This window comes from Furipterus horrens, unplaced genomic scaffold (assembly GCF_987537825.1).
Source record: "Furipterus horrens unplaced genomic scaffold, mFurHor1.1.pri manual_scaffold_3, whole genome shotgun sequence".
Lineage (NCBI taxonomy): Eukaryota > Metazoa > Chordata > Mammalia > Chiroptera > Furipteridae > Furipterus > Furipterus horrens.
In genome coordinates, this window is record NW_028327173.1 from 103533057 (window position 1) to 103548660 (window position 15604).

At 39.9% G+C, this 15604-nt stretch overlaps 1 protein-coding gene across 7 annotated transcripts in view; it reads right to left on the bottom strand.

Annotated features, from left to right (window-relative positions):
- The window catches only part of LIMS1 (LIM zinc finger domain containing 1), a 130747-nt gene that overhangs the window by 39476 nt on the left and 75667 nt on the right, over positions 1 to 15604 (bottom strand). For 3 of the 7 annotated variants that reach the window (XM_090269937.1, XM_090269936.1, XM_090269935.1), the window contains exon 1: positions 1382 to 1642. The exons of 3 other annotated variants lie outside the window; for them this stretch is intronic. In XM_090269937.1, the coding sequence (XP_090126063.1) occupies positions 1382 to 1569 (188 nt within the window). In that variant the 5' untranslated portion in view covers positions 1570 to 1642. Of the gene's footprint in view, positions 1 to 1381; positions 1643 to 15604 lie in introns of those variants that run through there. One more of the 7 variants, XM_090269938.1, reaches the window with a different exon arrangement.

Below are 15604 nucleotides of genomic sequence, written 5' to 3' on the forward strand. Positions count from 1 at the left end.
ACTGTTTTCCAGAGCAGTTTTAGGTTCACAGAAAAATTGAGTGGAAGAAACTGGGATTCTCCATACGCCCCCCTGCTCCATTACCAACATCCCCACCCAAGCAGTGCCATTTGTTAAAATGGATGAAACTACACTGACCTATGTGGTTTTTTACAGTTGACTTTTATATTTAATAAACACGATAAAAAGTTACTTTTTGAAAGTCATGAATGATAGTTATAGCTGTCATTTGGTTAGTTACAATAAATCAATTTCTGAGAAAAGAAATTTCACTAGATTTTTCAACAGAAGTGTTGATGGCAATGATTATGTACACTGGGGGATATCTCTAGATATATTTTTATGCAGGATATGCCTTTAGTGTAGAATCTTCTTAACAGCCCAGTCACAATTGTTCTAGCTGATCTACTTCCAAAAATCAGGCACCCGCAGAACACCTGACGTCATCAAGCTTTCCATTATTTAAGTGCCTCATTTATCAAACTATGAAAAACAAATTTTCTGGCATTAAAATGCAAAAAATGTATAAATTCAAAAAGCATCTTGAGAGGTCACAAGCATTTCAGTTACAGTGTGATTATAACTGACTAATTACTCTTAAAAGCTCTTTATGAGCTGTGAAAATGAATGACATCTGTTGCAATACCACACGAAATGAGTTCATGGAAATAGGTCAGTTAAATTCTCCTTAACTCTCAAGTGAAAAATCGGGGATTAGCAATAAGTCCAAGCTTACAATGTTATATAAGGTCAACAATCTTACATGAGTTGGTCTAAATAATATTCTGCACTGCTTTTTTAAAAGAAATTTTGCTAAAGCCCAGTAATAATATGAATAAGATGAACTTTGAGGACTAACTACATTATACATATATTATTTGCTAGTTATATAACACCCTTTTGTAGTCATTCAATGCCCTAGAGATATTTTTAAGAAACCCAGTTAGTGTACTTCAAACTCCTAATTTTTGAACATCACAAAAACCTGTATTTTTATCAGCAGTCTATAATTCATTTTTTGGTTTCTCCCAATCTGCCCCTTACCTGTGGGCAGTTTTAGATTATGAAAATTTATTATAATCCTAATAATGAAAATTCTAAACCTCCCTCTTGGACTATACAGTGAAAATGTACTATTATCAGGAACCTGCTAAGACAGATGCTACTACACTTACTTTAAAGGTAGCACTTCCCTTCACATTTGCACTTCATCCAGCACAAGTTTACATGACCAGGCAACTGATCTGCCGCTGGAACCTGCCGCACCACCTGGAAAGCCCTTGCTAAAAGTCCAGGAAATAACACCGCCAATGGCTATCAAATTGAAAGCCGAGAAAGGCTAGATCTGGGAGAGGGGAACTCTAGGAAAGGAGACACTCACAATTTCGCATAAAAGTCACAGAACTCCTTGTAGACTCTGACGTCACTGTGCCTGTGCTGCAGTTTGGACACAGCCCTCTCATCTTCGTTGCCATCAGGCTGGTGGACACTGCTCAGTGCTGTCTGGGACATTTCTTTATTCTTTGGGATAACAGAGGGGGTGTGTGCCCTACTCAGGAATGCCATCATTGATGCTTTTGAGCTTGGAGCCCAGGGCAGAGAACAGAGGGACAGGAGACGGGAGAAACAATGTCCAGGCCTCCCCTGCTTCCCTGCCAGGGTCACTCCTACTGTCCCCACATACGTCAGCCTGAGGCTTGCCAAGGTGGCTACTGCCCTTCACATTAAGAGCTCCAGCAGCAAAGCAGTCAGTTGGCATGACAGTCTTGATTTACTGAGGCATTTTGGAACCTCTAGGAAACATTCCAAAAAGTGGTGATCCACCCTTTGCAGAGCAGCCCTCCTGGGGGTGGGGGACTGTGCCCATAATCACTACTGCAGGAATACAGGGCTGCTTGGTAGGTGTCTTAAGAGAGAAGCAGCCATGTACCCTGGGTGTCTGCTGCTGGCTTCAACAACACTAACACTGTGCTTTTCAACTTTGGTGAGCAGAAGAATCTCTTAGAGAGCATGTAACACCCCCAGAAATTCTGTTTCTAATTAGCTCCTGGTGAGGCTGACACTGCTGGCACACTCTGAGAAGCATCACGATGCCCAGGGCATGCTTGTCAGATGTGCACTATAGCTGCCTTCCCGCAAGAATCTATGAGTTGGTGCAATGAAGAGCTACGAATGACTTAGTCTCACACTTGACACATACTAAGAGTTCAATAATGTGTTCAATGAATGGATGTAAGAGGTAACAGGGAAAAGCTGGAGTTTAGTTAGAACTCCTTGTATTTGATCCCCAGCTAATCCTGTAACTTGTGAGCCAATACTGGTTTTTATCATGATTAAGGATATGACTGGCATGCTTTATTACAGGTCACAGGTCCTGTAACAGTGTCAGCAATGAAGGTGATAATGATGTAGTACTGTCCGGCTCTATTTGTTTATTTTCCTTACAACATTCTTTACAGTCCTTAATTTGTATTAGGTTCAGTGAAAGCAAATCATGTTCATTCTCCTGCTAGAAACATCATTAGATCCAAAATATTCTGCCCACACTCACATAATATCCAGGAGGGCTGGGGCAAATTCTCTCTCGACTGTCTTTTAGCCTTACTTCATATGCCAAAAATGTAACGCCTGGGAGGGTAGAAACTTTGTTTTGTTCGTGATTGTACCCACGTCAGGGCAGAGCCCACCCCTTAGCAGGTATGCAATAATTACTGGAATTAATAATCCATCTACTTGATCAACAAACCATGGAAGCAATGAAAGAGCAAACTGGCTAACAGTGTGCTAAGCACTTTGAGTCAGCAAGAGATCTAAAAATGTAACTGAAAAAATAATAAAAAAGTAAAAATGTAACTTATTTGCTTCACAATGACTACTAGACAGAACTATGAAAAAGTTAATATAAAATATAATGAAGTCTCTTATCTACCAAGGAACTAAAAATATTCTGAAAGAACTGCAACCAAATTTTTAACTTTTTATTTTGGAGTAATTATAGAGTCACGGAATTGCAAAGATTGTACAGAGAGATCCTGTGTATATTTCATCAAGCTTTCCCCAGCGGTTATATCGTATGTAACTACAGTACATAAAAAACTAGGAATCTGACACTGGTGCAATGTGTGTGTATAGAGTAGATATAGAAAACAGCATCCCAGTCATGATATAAGACTAGTCCATCACTACAAAGGTCTGTCATGTTATCTCTGAGAGTTCTCTCCCCACCCTGCCATCCCTAACCCCTAGCAAGTAGGAATCAGATTTTCATCTATGTAATTGTAACTTACAGAATGTTATTGCTATGGACTGAATGTTTGTCTCTCTCCAAAATTCACATATTAAAAGCTTGATCCCCAATGTGATGGCATTTAGAGGTAGGGCCTTTGGGAGGTTATTAAGATTAGATCAGTTCATGAGAGTGGGGCATCAATCCCTCACCATGAGACTAATACCCATAGAAAGAGGAAGAGACACAGATCACTCTCTGTGGGCCACGAGATACATGATACAGTACAGCCAGAATAGCTGTCTACAATCTAGGAAGTGGACCTTCATCCAAGCCGGATCTGCTGAATCCTTGATCTTAGAATTTCCAGTCTCCAAAACCTTGAGAAATAAGTAGTTGTTATTTAAGCCACATAGTCTACTGTATTTTCATTATAGTAGCCAAAGCTGAGACAATTACATAAGCAAAATCTATACAGTATGTGACCTTGGAAGGTTGGCTTTTTCCACTAGCATAATGCTCTTAAGATTCATCAAAATTGTTTTATTTATATATAAAAAGCTTGCTCCTTTTTATTGCTGAGTAGTATTCCATGGTATGAATATACCGAAGTTTAACCATTTACCCATTGAAGGTCACTCAAATATTGGGTTGGTCAAAAGGCCATTTAGTTTTTTCCATAAAATAAAAGACATATTTTTCATTTTCACCAATAACTTTATTGATTTGGATATTTTGAGTATGTCAGCTATCTCCCCCTATTGCTTTCTAGTGGGTAGAGGCCAGGGGTGCTGCTAAACATCTTCCAATGCATAATACAACCCCACAGAAAAGAATTATTTGGCCAGTATGTCAACAGTACCAAGAAACTTCGCAAACCACTTCTGATATGTTCAGTCACAGCACCTTCTCCATACACTGCATAAATTTATTTTTCTTTGCGTTTCAGATGCATTTTTTAACTTTCTTGAAATAAAGACTAGTATGCTGAAAATGAGTATTTTCTTCCATCCTCAATATTAAAATGACTGCACAAAAATTCACCAATTTTGAGAAGTTTTTAAAAAATGCATGCTGTCACTAATATGATCAAACAAAATTGTTTAGAATGAAGTTAAAGAGAACTAAGCACTACTAGAGCCATTATATGGAAAAAACGAAATGAGCTTTTTGGCCAATACAATAGCTTCTATTTTGGGGCTATAGTGTTTAAGTTTCTGTGTGACTATAAGTCTTCATTTCCCTGGGATAAATGTCCAAGAGTGAAACTGCTGATCTGTATAAGTCCATGCTTAGTTTTTTAAAAGAAACTGCTGAATTATTTTACAGAGTGGTTGTACCATTTTACACTGCCACCAACAATGTGAGATTCAAATTCTCTATATCCTTGACAGCATTTGGTGTTACCATTATTTTTATTTTAGCTGTCCATATACAAAAATGTATTAAGTATATGTAAAGATAAATACAAAAAACAAGTCGGAAATTTTATTTCTCTAGATAACCATATTGACAAGAAGAAAAAAAGAGTAATACGTATATTTGGGAAAAATTAAAACTCTACAGAGAGGTATAAAATGAAAACTCTCCTAATAGTTTGTGTGTGTGCACACATGCATTCTATTCTAACTGTCCCTTTGATGAAACTGAAGAGCTTATTTAAAAAATCATTTGTTTCTTGATCACCAACAAGACATTAAGTTGAAATTAAAGCAAATCTGGTTTTGTTTTGTGTTTTGTTTCCCCCAGTGCCCTAAGTACAAACAGGCTCATGGTTCTCACTACTAACAGAGCCACCAGGAATCTGTTCTTAAACAGGAAATACATCTTAACTCTCCTCCATTAATCACTAAATAATTGCACACCTGTCCTCTGCTTAATCATATTAGTGCTGGAAATTTAGTAAAAATTCTTATTTCTTCAAGTTACTTAACAAATATTGTTAAGAGGAAGCATGTAGAAGACCTTTTTCCCCTAGTTTCTTCTGCTTCCAGCTGGGACTATATTAATGAGGGTGCTTGGCACCCAGAAATCCTAGACAGAACTCTTCAAGAGAAGCCCCCTTGATATGATTCAGTTTTGTGATCAAAGGTATCACATACTATGTAAATATTTTAAAACATTTATATAAGTATTAAGACAGATCTGTGGCTCAGTCTCTTTGTTTTGCCAGCTCCTATTCTTTCCTTTATTTTTATAACCAAGGCATACCCTTACTGGGAGCTGAAAGTTCGGAAGGCAGGCTGAGTTTCTAAAGAAAGAAAAGATGGGTCATGAAAGGGCTAGATCATCTTCTATCACACATCTCCGTCCCATGTGCCTTTCCACAGGAACAAAAGACTTGCAGAGAAACTCTTGCATCTTGCACATACTACTTACACTCAAACGACAAAGGAACTAATTAATAAAGTGAAGGTTCTACGCCAACCAGGAAGGCACAGAACTCTGAAATTATGAGAATAAGCAAGGTCTAGTATCTTAGGGCCTTGTGGCAACATAAACTGGCTCCCCTTCTCTTAGCAGCTTTTCTATTACAGTCAATAGCTTCTTAAAAAGTAATTGCTCACGTTATTTCATGTTTACTTACTTGTATTATTTTACATTATGTCTGAACATAAGGAACTTTTACTATGTGCTCATGGTACAGCACACATAAAGGGGTACCTAAGAAAGATCTGTTAAATGAATAAATAAGTGAATACAAGTCACATCCTCTGTTTCTGAGTATACGATATAGTTGAGGAAACAATATATGGATATATGTGATTTCTTCCATTATTTAAGCATATAATGATGCAGATTTCTATTTCACTTAGTCCAGGGCTAAGTGAGCAAAGCCATCTGTGGGGCCCTAGTTCCTGGGTGAGGGCCAGTAACCATGTATGTGGCCAATGAAAGCTTAGGTGGCACTATTTGTCCAAAAGGACTGTACAGGTGAATCAGTTGATCACTTCTCTTATCCAGATACTATAGAATAGAGCTGAAAAAAAAAGTGTGTTATTTTTTCAAGAGGACAAGAGGGTAATTTGAGGCACCATTGCTCAATATATACCCGGGCATTTTGTTACCTTTAAAACCATTTTTGGCACTTCATATCACTCTAAGAAATGCAAACAATCCTTTTAGACTGTGACTGTAACCATAGAAAAAGTTACCTGAACTCCCCTTATAAAAAAATTACTACTCCCACTACAAGTGGTATCAAAATAGCTCTTGAAGTAGGGTGGGTAGCTGTTTTTAAAAATACCAAAGACAACATTTTTGTCTAAATAGAGGGCCTGTTAGGTGGTTTTTGATAAAGAACTAGTTTCCTGAGGCCTGTGATTCCTTAACGATTCCAAAGAGGTTCTATAATCTGATAGATTATAACCTGTTTATAACCATGCATAATTTGGGTCTTCGGGAGATCCCACAGGACAACTCTGAAGCCCAAATATCCCTTAAATCCATCCAGAGTAGAGAAATTTATATTTCATAAACTCAACATTTTCTCATCATTTACCGTGTGCTAAACTATATCCCTTACTGAAGTGATCATTTTCTCAATATCTACTGTGCAGTGTTCTACCCCATTTGGGCTATTATAACAAAATACAGACTAGGTGGCTTATAAACTATAGACATTTACTCTTCATAGTTCCACATGCTGGAAGTCCATGATCAAAGCTCCAGCATGCTTGGGTTCTGGTTCACAGTTGGCACCTTCTCACTGTATCCTCACATGGTGGAAGGGGCTAGGGATCTCTGTAACACCATTTTCAGAAGGGCATTTATGCTATTCATGAGAGCCCCACCCATATAGCCCAAGCACCTCCCAAAAGCCTGAACTCCATATACCAACATCTTTGGATGTGAGGATTTCAACATTTGAATTTTGAGGGGACACAAACATTCAGACCACAACAGGGAGCACCTGGGACCCTTGCTGAGTACATCTAACAACTTGTTAGATGCCAAAACGTAGACAGAATGTCTGATGTTAAGCTGACCGACCACTCTCTGTCCCATAAATGCTGCAGGGCTTCAGTCCTGCGCTAATGCCATGATTTCAGCAAAAACGAATTCCACCCCTAACATAACACATAGCCAAAGACAAATAACCTACTTAGAGCCTTCATACAAAAATAAACTGCAGCTATTTCCAGGAGCTCAAATACTTAAAGCCTGGATATAATTATAAACACGGCTGTCAAAATTAAAAATCAACTTTTAAATAACTGGTATTTCTAAATTAAAATTCTTTCAAATAGAAACTACTGTATTGTGTACATCACTACCAAATATTTCACATATGTGGTTTTTAAAACCCAAGCTGCAGATTTTGACCAACTGCCACTAAAACAGGAGACTCTAATGTAGGAACAAGGCTGGCAGGGAGATTCAGTTGGTTAGAGTATTATCATGATACGCCAAGGTTGTGGGTTCAATTCTTGGTCAGGCATATACAGGAATCAACTAATGAATGTATAATGAAGTGGACCAACAAATTGATGTTTCTCTCTCTCCCTCTAAGTCAATCAATAAATAAAAATAAAATAGGAACAAGGCTATTATATTCCAAAGAAATTTGTCTTTGTGGATGGCAAATGAAAGGCTTCAATGAATGCAGGGGTATACAAATTGTTGAGATGGCCTGGTTAAATTACCACATGGTAAAATATTTTCACCGTGATTCTCAATGCTACTCAAATGGAAAATTTAATCTGATTTTCCCCTATTTGTAAAAACAATAATAACATTCAAGTAAAGATAAAAGATAATGGAGCTGAAAAGTTCTTTCTTATTTCCCAGCTTCCTAGACAAATACACTGTGTTTTCTTTTAAGAGATGATGAGGAAATAGACAAAGGCTGGTCAGAAAAGGACGTGGAATTGCAATTAATATGCCATTTTTGCCCTGTCTGTTCAAATTGTTTCCTGATTCCTGAATGCACAAGCAACAAGAAATCATCACTACAATAGGGGCCAGAGAGTGAGAGCAGAATAAGGTGAACATCTCAAATTTAAAATGAAGAAAACTGCCCTTGCTGGGTGGCTCAGGGGTTGGAGTGTTGTTCCATACACCAAAAGGTTGCAGGTTTGATTCCCAGTCAGGGTACATACCTAGCTTGCGGGTTCAACCCTCGGTCGGGGCGCATGCAGGAAGCAGCTGATTGATGTTTCTCTCTCACATAGATATTTCTCTCTCTCCTTTCCTCTCTAAATTAATCAGTAAATATAACCTCGGTTGAGGATTTTTCTAAAATGAAGAAAACTGCACATTTACCTGCTTACCCTGGCGGAGCTTTCTGTGATCATGATCAAAGCAGGGAAGAGCCTCTTTGGCTTCATTAGTATGTGTTAGAAATAACTGGAGAGCGCTAAGGAGGATGAAGAGAGTGTAATGATCTTTCTGTATACCACCAACCGCCCTTTTGTCCTCTCCAGGGTTTCCAACTCACCTGAAATACTCAGATCAATTCAGCAGTGACAAGGAGGCTGTGACCCAAGAAGGAAGTTTGTATCCGAATGTAAGACCCTTCCAAAGGAAACTAATCTGAAGGAGAACTCTTTGGTGCTGGAGACAATACGTACAGCACCTCAAACTTTGTGATACTTTAAGCAGAGCGCTCATAAAAAGTGAGTGAAGCACAATTCCACCTCAGGTTGAAATGTTCCAGTAAGTGCATTAGAGGGCGCACTTTCAGTCCTGAAGTCGACAATTAAAATGGTGTTTCTGCTTGGCCGGTACGGCTCAGTTTGAGCGCCATCCCGGAAACCAAAGGGTCAGACCCCCAGTCAGGGCACATGCCTGCGATGCAGGTTTTGTTGCTGCGAACGACAGAAGTTTCTCTCTTACACTGATGTTTTCCTCCCTATCTTTCCCTCTCTCTAAAAACAATAAGCATATGGTGAGGGTAAGAAAAAAAATACAGTGTTTCTATTCTCCATGAAACTCTCTTCATGCAGAGACATTCTGAACCGCCTGCAGAGAAACTAACAAATGATTTGAACAATGGGGCAGCCCCAGTTTCTGTAAGCCCTATGTGTATGAAATGTGAACACTTGCAACAGGGTCACTGGGCTGCATTGTGTTTGCTTTATAATTTTCTCACCTCCTTCGACCCAAAAGTAGTTTATTACAGAAAATTTATAAAAGGCAGAGAAGAGTCACTGACATTTTTGCCACCCAGAGATAAGCACTTGAACATTTGATCTCTTTTCTTTTAAAAATACATATATGATTTTAAATAAAACAGAACTGTAGCAAGTGATTGTTCAGAATTACCTTTAGTATTATGATGAATCGAACATTCCTAGTATTGGGTGATATGTCTAAAAGAACATTTGACAAATGCTGGTAAGTTGATTCCTTCCCCAGAAACTCAAACAAGCTCCATGCAGCTCATGTACTTCAGCATGACATTCTCCTCTCAGTAAAGAAAACTCACCTATCATAAATGCAGTTTGAAATCTGTAAGCTCTCTCACTGAATCCCCATCTCATGGTCACTCAAATAAGCAGTATTTGGTCAACTGAAAAAACATTCTTAAAATTATCTTTCATAGGTTGTGCAGTTTTTCTCATAAAATTTTAAACTTTACTGGAAAAGGTCTTTGCAGGAGTTCCTCCGTTATGCAAATAATTTCTCTCTGGCATTTGTATTGTGACACACTAACACTATTCTCACCCCTAAATACCTTTTCAAAAATGATATATTGTGTCCTGACCAAATAGACAAATTTAAGAAAGACTTGTATTTCAAACATACAACAGTATTTTTAGCTAAGTGTGTTGACTTAAGAGAATGCCCAGCTTACCAGGAAAATACTTCTAATGTACCCATGAGCCCCTTTTATGGCTGCGGTGAGCATCAGCACCAAATTTTCTGACTCTAAATTACATTCTTATTTTAGTCTGATTCACGTAGGGATTTCTCACTGAACACTGACCTTTAGCTAAGTTGGTAGAGGAAGTCAGTGCGAGTTTTTATTTTGTGACTAAGCTTAACATGAAGTCTACTTTTCTCAATGATAAGGTAAATGAAAACCAGAATTTGATCATGGAAAGACAGAAGAAAAAAAACCACTTTACTCAAGTCAAGCGAAAAAAATCCTTTCAAATTTAAATCTACATACATATATTTCATTCCCAGTTGTTTCTTTTTAACACAGAACCTGTTTTCATGTATATCTTACTGTATTAAACCTTTGACTATATTGGACAGGATTAAATAAAAGAACTAAAATTTTAATTTTTTGTTAACTTTAAAAAGGTTTCTTCTCTTTCATTAACTTCAAATTTTGTGACATATATATAGAAAGTCAAGGAATTGTTTTAGCTACCATGACTTAGATTTTCCCACAAATGTGACCAAAAGATGTGGAAGTGATAGGTCACAGGAGGCCTGACACCCTGTAACTGTCAGTGTAACGATGTTCAGCACACAACTAGGGCTTCAGTTTCTCCTGGGTGTCTTTGGCATCTTCCTCTTCCCTCTTCTGGCTCCTGTCCTCAGCCCTCCTCTCTTCCTACAGAGCTCACCATCAGCTGTCACAGGATAAAACTGGGTTTCTGAAAGCATTTTACAAAGTTAGGTTGGAAGCTTTGTTCAATTCCTTTAGCTCTTCTCAAGAAGATGTATTCTAACCTTGCCCAGTGTGGCCTGGTTGGCTGGAGCATCGTCCCATAGACCGGAAGGTAGAGGGTTCAATTCCCAGTCAGGGCATACAGCCAAGTTACAGGTTTGATCCCCAGTCAGGGTGTGTATGAGAAGGCAATCAATCGATGTTTCTCTCCCTCCCTTGGGTGAGGATAAAAAACAAAAGATGTATTCTATAAATCTAGCAATAATATATAAAAGCATGGTAATTATGACAGCAGACAGACCCACACATTTCCCTGATGGACTGTTACTGGAACCTCTTTGGTGTTCCAGTTATGGAGTTTTGCCTGCTCTGTGAAAGTGGTCTTTTCATTGGAGGACACTGAAGAGACCTGTTAGACAAAAGGGTTTTGCATCCTGGGCCTGTGGGCTCACTTGCCAATCTCCTGGGTTAGGGCTTTCTTTGGTACTAGGCTCCTGCAGCACACTGAACTTTGTCAGTGTCCAGCTCCTGCAGGCAGGGCAGCCAGAATCAGCCAGGGGCAGGGAGCCTCTCAGGCAGCAGCCAGTGGTTGTTCAGCAGATGGCCTCTGACTCCTACAGTACATGGGCGACTGCAGCACACTGACACCTTCCCCCAACCCCTCCTCTCAGCAGTTCTGTAATGGGAGTGCCTCTGGTAATATACCTCCTATGAATGGCCTTCCCTGGCACCATGGAGGGAGGACCTTCTGAAGTTCAGATTTATAGCAAGTTTCCCTGGCCTGACACCAATCAACTTCTCTGATATTCCAAGAGTCTTCACAGTATGTCCTGTGGGTAGAGGGTGGGCAGGAGCTTCTCCTTGGGGCTCTATCTCAGCCCTGAAGTAGTAGTTGCTCCTTTTAGCTGCTACTCCTATACTCTTGTTTTCTCTACTTCTTATTAGTCAATCCCTTATCACCCCAACTCCCTGTTAAGAGTTAATAATTCTTTCTATCTTTGTATTAAACCTTCCTTATTTGAATTACTGTGTGGTTCTTCTCTCCTGATTGAACCCAGACTGATACAAGAGACTACAGTTAGGACTCTGACTGTTCTTAGAACCTCATGGACCCTTTATCCAATATGAAGCACATGTCTCACTTAGCAACTCAAAACAACTGTATATGCCTTTTAAACTAGGAAGGAATGGGAGGAGTAATAGGACAAAAGCTCCCTTTTCAGGCCTTCTTTGCCAGAGCTAGCTGGACACCATAAAGCATGACTGACCGTTGTTTTATAAGCCTCTACCCTCAGGACTAGAAAATTACTGGAAGCACCCTAAAGCCACAGAGGCTCAAGGAACTTACCAAACAGGAGATGTCAGTCATCAACAACAACCAGACTCTGCACCCAAAGATAACACCAAAACAAGCTACAGCCTATATAGGACCCACTGAAACACCCTGCTCTGCAACCATCCCAATCGCCAAATAAAAGCTCAAAGCCACTACATCGCACTGCTGGTGTATCTTCCACACCAAGCCCTTCTCCCTTCCTAGAGTGAATAAAAAACTTTACTCTCTGCACTTTCTTTTCTTTGAGAATTCTTTTACAGCCCATGTCACTGACCACCCTAACATTTGGAGGGCCGTACAGGGACAGGCTCTAGTTCTCCCTCTCCTCCACCTCCCAAGACTTGTGACTAGGGGAACAGTGGGCACTGGAAGCTCGACTTGGGCTAATTCCCTAACCCTGTCTCTCCGGAATCTGAGGATAGCCTCCTCCTCACCCCCTACACAGCCTGCAATCGGTAATTCTCTCCAAATTTTGGTACGAAATATTAGCTTTGTCGAAAGTGACAGTTTAGCCCTGCCCCCGTCTCATGGTCCTAAACCCTGGTACGGGGTCTATCACTCTCCCAGGGTTTTGGCCATGAGGGATGCCTTCTACTATCTCCCTGCTAGGTTTGGTCTGCTCTTGGGCTTAGGGATGCCTGGCTCTGAGGCAGATCTTCGTGGTCTGTCTGCCGTCAGGCTCAAAGATGCTCGACTCTGGCTGTAGATCTTTTAGGCTGTTTGAGTTAGGGATGCCCTCCATATACCTTCCGTAGCCTCTTTTATTCTCAACCCTGAAATATCCTTCCTTTATCATTTTTGTAGTTCTCACCACATGCAATACTCAATCAATGCTGCCCAAGGACTCCCCATTGGGACATCTACTTAAGAACTTGAAGGCTCTGGGACTTACTGACCTCAAGCCCAAGTGCTTGACTTCTTATTACAACACAGCCTGGCCCCAATACAAACTGGGTAACCAGGAGGTTTGGCCCATGGACAGATCTTTTTTATTTTTATTTTTGTCTTTTTTTTGCTTACTTGGATTTGTTTTTATTTTTCAGATTCAGTTGTTGATAGTTGTAAGTTTGTTGTCATTTTAATGTTCATAATTTTGATCTTCTGTTTCTTAAGTAAGTCCCTTTGATGTTTCATATAATAATGGCTTGGTGATAATGAACTTCTTAAGCTTTACCTTGTCTGGGAAGCACTTTATCTGCCCTTCCATTCTAAGTGACCGCTTTGCCGAATAGAATAATCTTGGTTGTAAGTCCTTGCTTTACATCACCTTGAATAATTCTTGACAGCCCCTTCTTACCTGCAAAGTTTCTTTTGAGAAACCAGCTGTGAGTCTCATAGGCACCCCTTTGTAGGTAACCCGCTGCTTTTCTCTTGCTGCTTTTAAGACTCTCTCTTTATCTTTAACCTTTGGCATTTTAATTATGATGTGTCTTGGTGTGGTCCTCTTTGGGTCTACCTTGTTTGGGACTCTCTCTCTGTGCTTCCTGGACTTGTATGTCTGTTCCTTCACCAAATTTGGGAGTTTTTCTACATTATTTTCTCACATAAGCTCTCAATTTCTTGCTCTTCCTCTTCTCCTTCTGGCACCCCTATGATTCAGATGTTGGCATAATTAAAGTTGTCCCAGAGGTTCCTAAGCCTCTCCTCATTTTTTTTCAATTCTTGTTTCTTCATTCTGTACTGGTTGACTTTTTTTTTCTTCCTTATGTTCCAAATCATTGATTTGAACCTTGGTTTCCTTCCCTTCACCATTGGTTTCATGTGGATTTTCCTTTGTTTCACTTAGCATAGCCTTCACTTCTTCCCTTATGCGTCTGCTGCACTTAAGTATATCTGTCAAGCCTGTGAGCATCTTTATCACCAGCGTTTTGAACTCTGCATCTGTTAGGCTGACTATATCCTCATTGCTTGGTTCTCCCACTGGAACCTTGATTTGTTCCCCCTTTTGGGCCATACTTCTCCGTCTCCTCATCTTGACAGGCTCCCGTGTTTGTTTGTCTCTGTGTCTTCCAGATCTCTTAACTATAATACCATCCTCCAGCTCTATCCCCTACTTAGGTTAAGTTCTCGAGAGGAGACAAGATTTTAACCTTCAGCAGGGATTCCAAGTCTCTTTCTCCTAACTATGTCTTTCTGTTCAAATTTGCCTCACAAGTTTTTTTCCTCCTTTCTCTGACCATTCTATTTACATCTCTACCATCACCACCACCACCCTCCCAACGCCCCCCAACCCCCACCCCAAGCCTGTAAAACACTTTAAATTCTCCTCCTGGAGACCTGGGAGCTGCTAAATCCTGGGAACACTTGGGCTTGCCTCTCAATGCAAAAAGAAAAAAGTGACATATTAAAACTCAAGCCACTTTTCTGCTCTTTTGTCTCTTTAACACTTTCTCCATCTCTTCTCCCTACTTCTCCTCCTTAGACCTTTCCCCCTGCCTAGCCTTCAGATTGGATTTCTTCCACTCATTCAAGTTCCATCCAGCCATCCCTTTCAGGAACACTCTAAGCCTCTGACCCAGCTCCCTCTGTGTGAGGTTGCTGAATCAGAGAGCATTATTTGGGTCCAGGCTCCCTTTTCTTTTTTTAATTAATTAATTAATTGTTTGTTTATTTATTTTTAGAGAGAGGGGAAAGGAGAAAAGGGAGGGAGAGAAACATCACTGTGTGGTTGCCTCTCACTCGTGCCCCCAACTGGGGACCTGACATGCAACCTAGTCGTGTGCCCTGACTGGGAATTGAATCAGCGACACTCGACTTGCAGGCCGATGCTCAATCCACTGAGCCACAGCAGCTGGGCCAGGCTCCCTTTTCAATGTCAGACCTCTCTCAAATTTAAGGTCAGACTGGGCAGTTATTGTTGTTGTTGTTGTTTTTTATCTTTTCAGTAAATCTAAATTTACAAAGGAGTTTGAATATCTCACCCTTTCATAGGATATCTTGTGACTGTTTCTTGACTGCTAATTTGTACTTCTTAATACCTTCACTTTACTCACTTAATTCCCCTTTACCTCTGACTACTGTCATTCTCCCTACCACTTCTACCATTTGTGAGCTTCTATACAAATGGTAGAAATAACTATCCAATGTTTTTAAATCAGAACCTGTTTTCTTCCAGCTAAGAAATGTTATGGGGTAACACATATTTTTACCAATCAAATCTGTCCCGATTCACCTGGTATGGTGAGACTTTCTTGAAACCAGTGATGTCCAAATATCTTTTTCTGGAATATATTTAGAATTAAGTAAACCAGATACCGGATCCAATGAAAAACTAATGATTTTAAAGGAAACTCCAAAGAGGAAACTAATCTTGAGACTGACCGACTATTTGCTAATCATCTATGGCCATATCACCCAGAACACACCCAATCCCATTTGAATGTTTGCTAACCATCTTTTTTTCACCAGAGCCCCAGGAACAGCTTCACAGGGTACCTGCTCTATTCATAATGACCCAACACAGCTCAGAGACCTA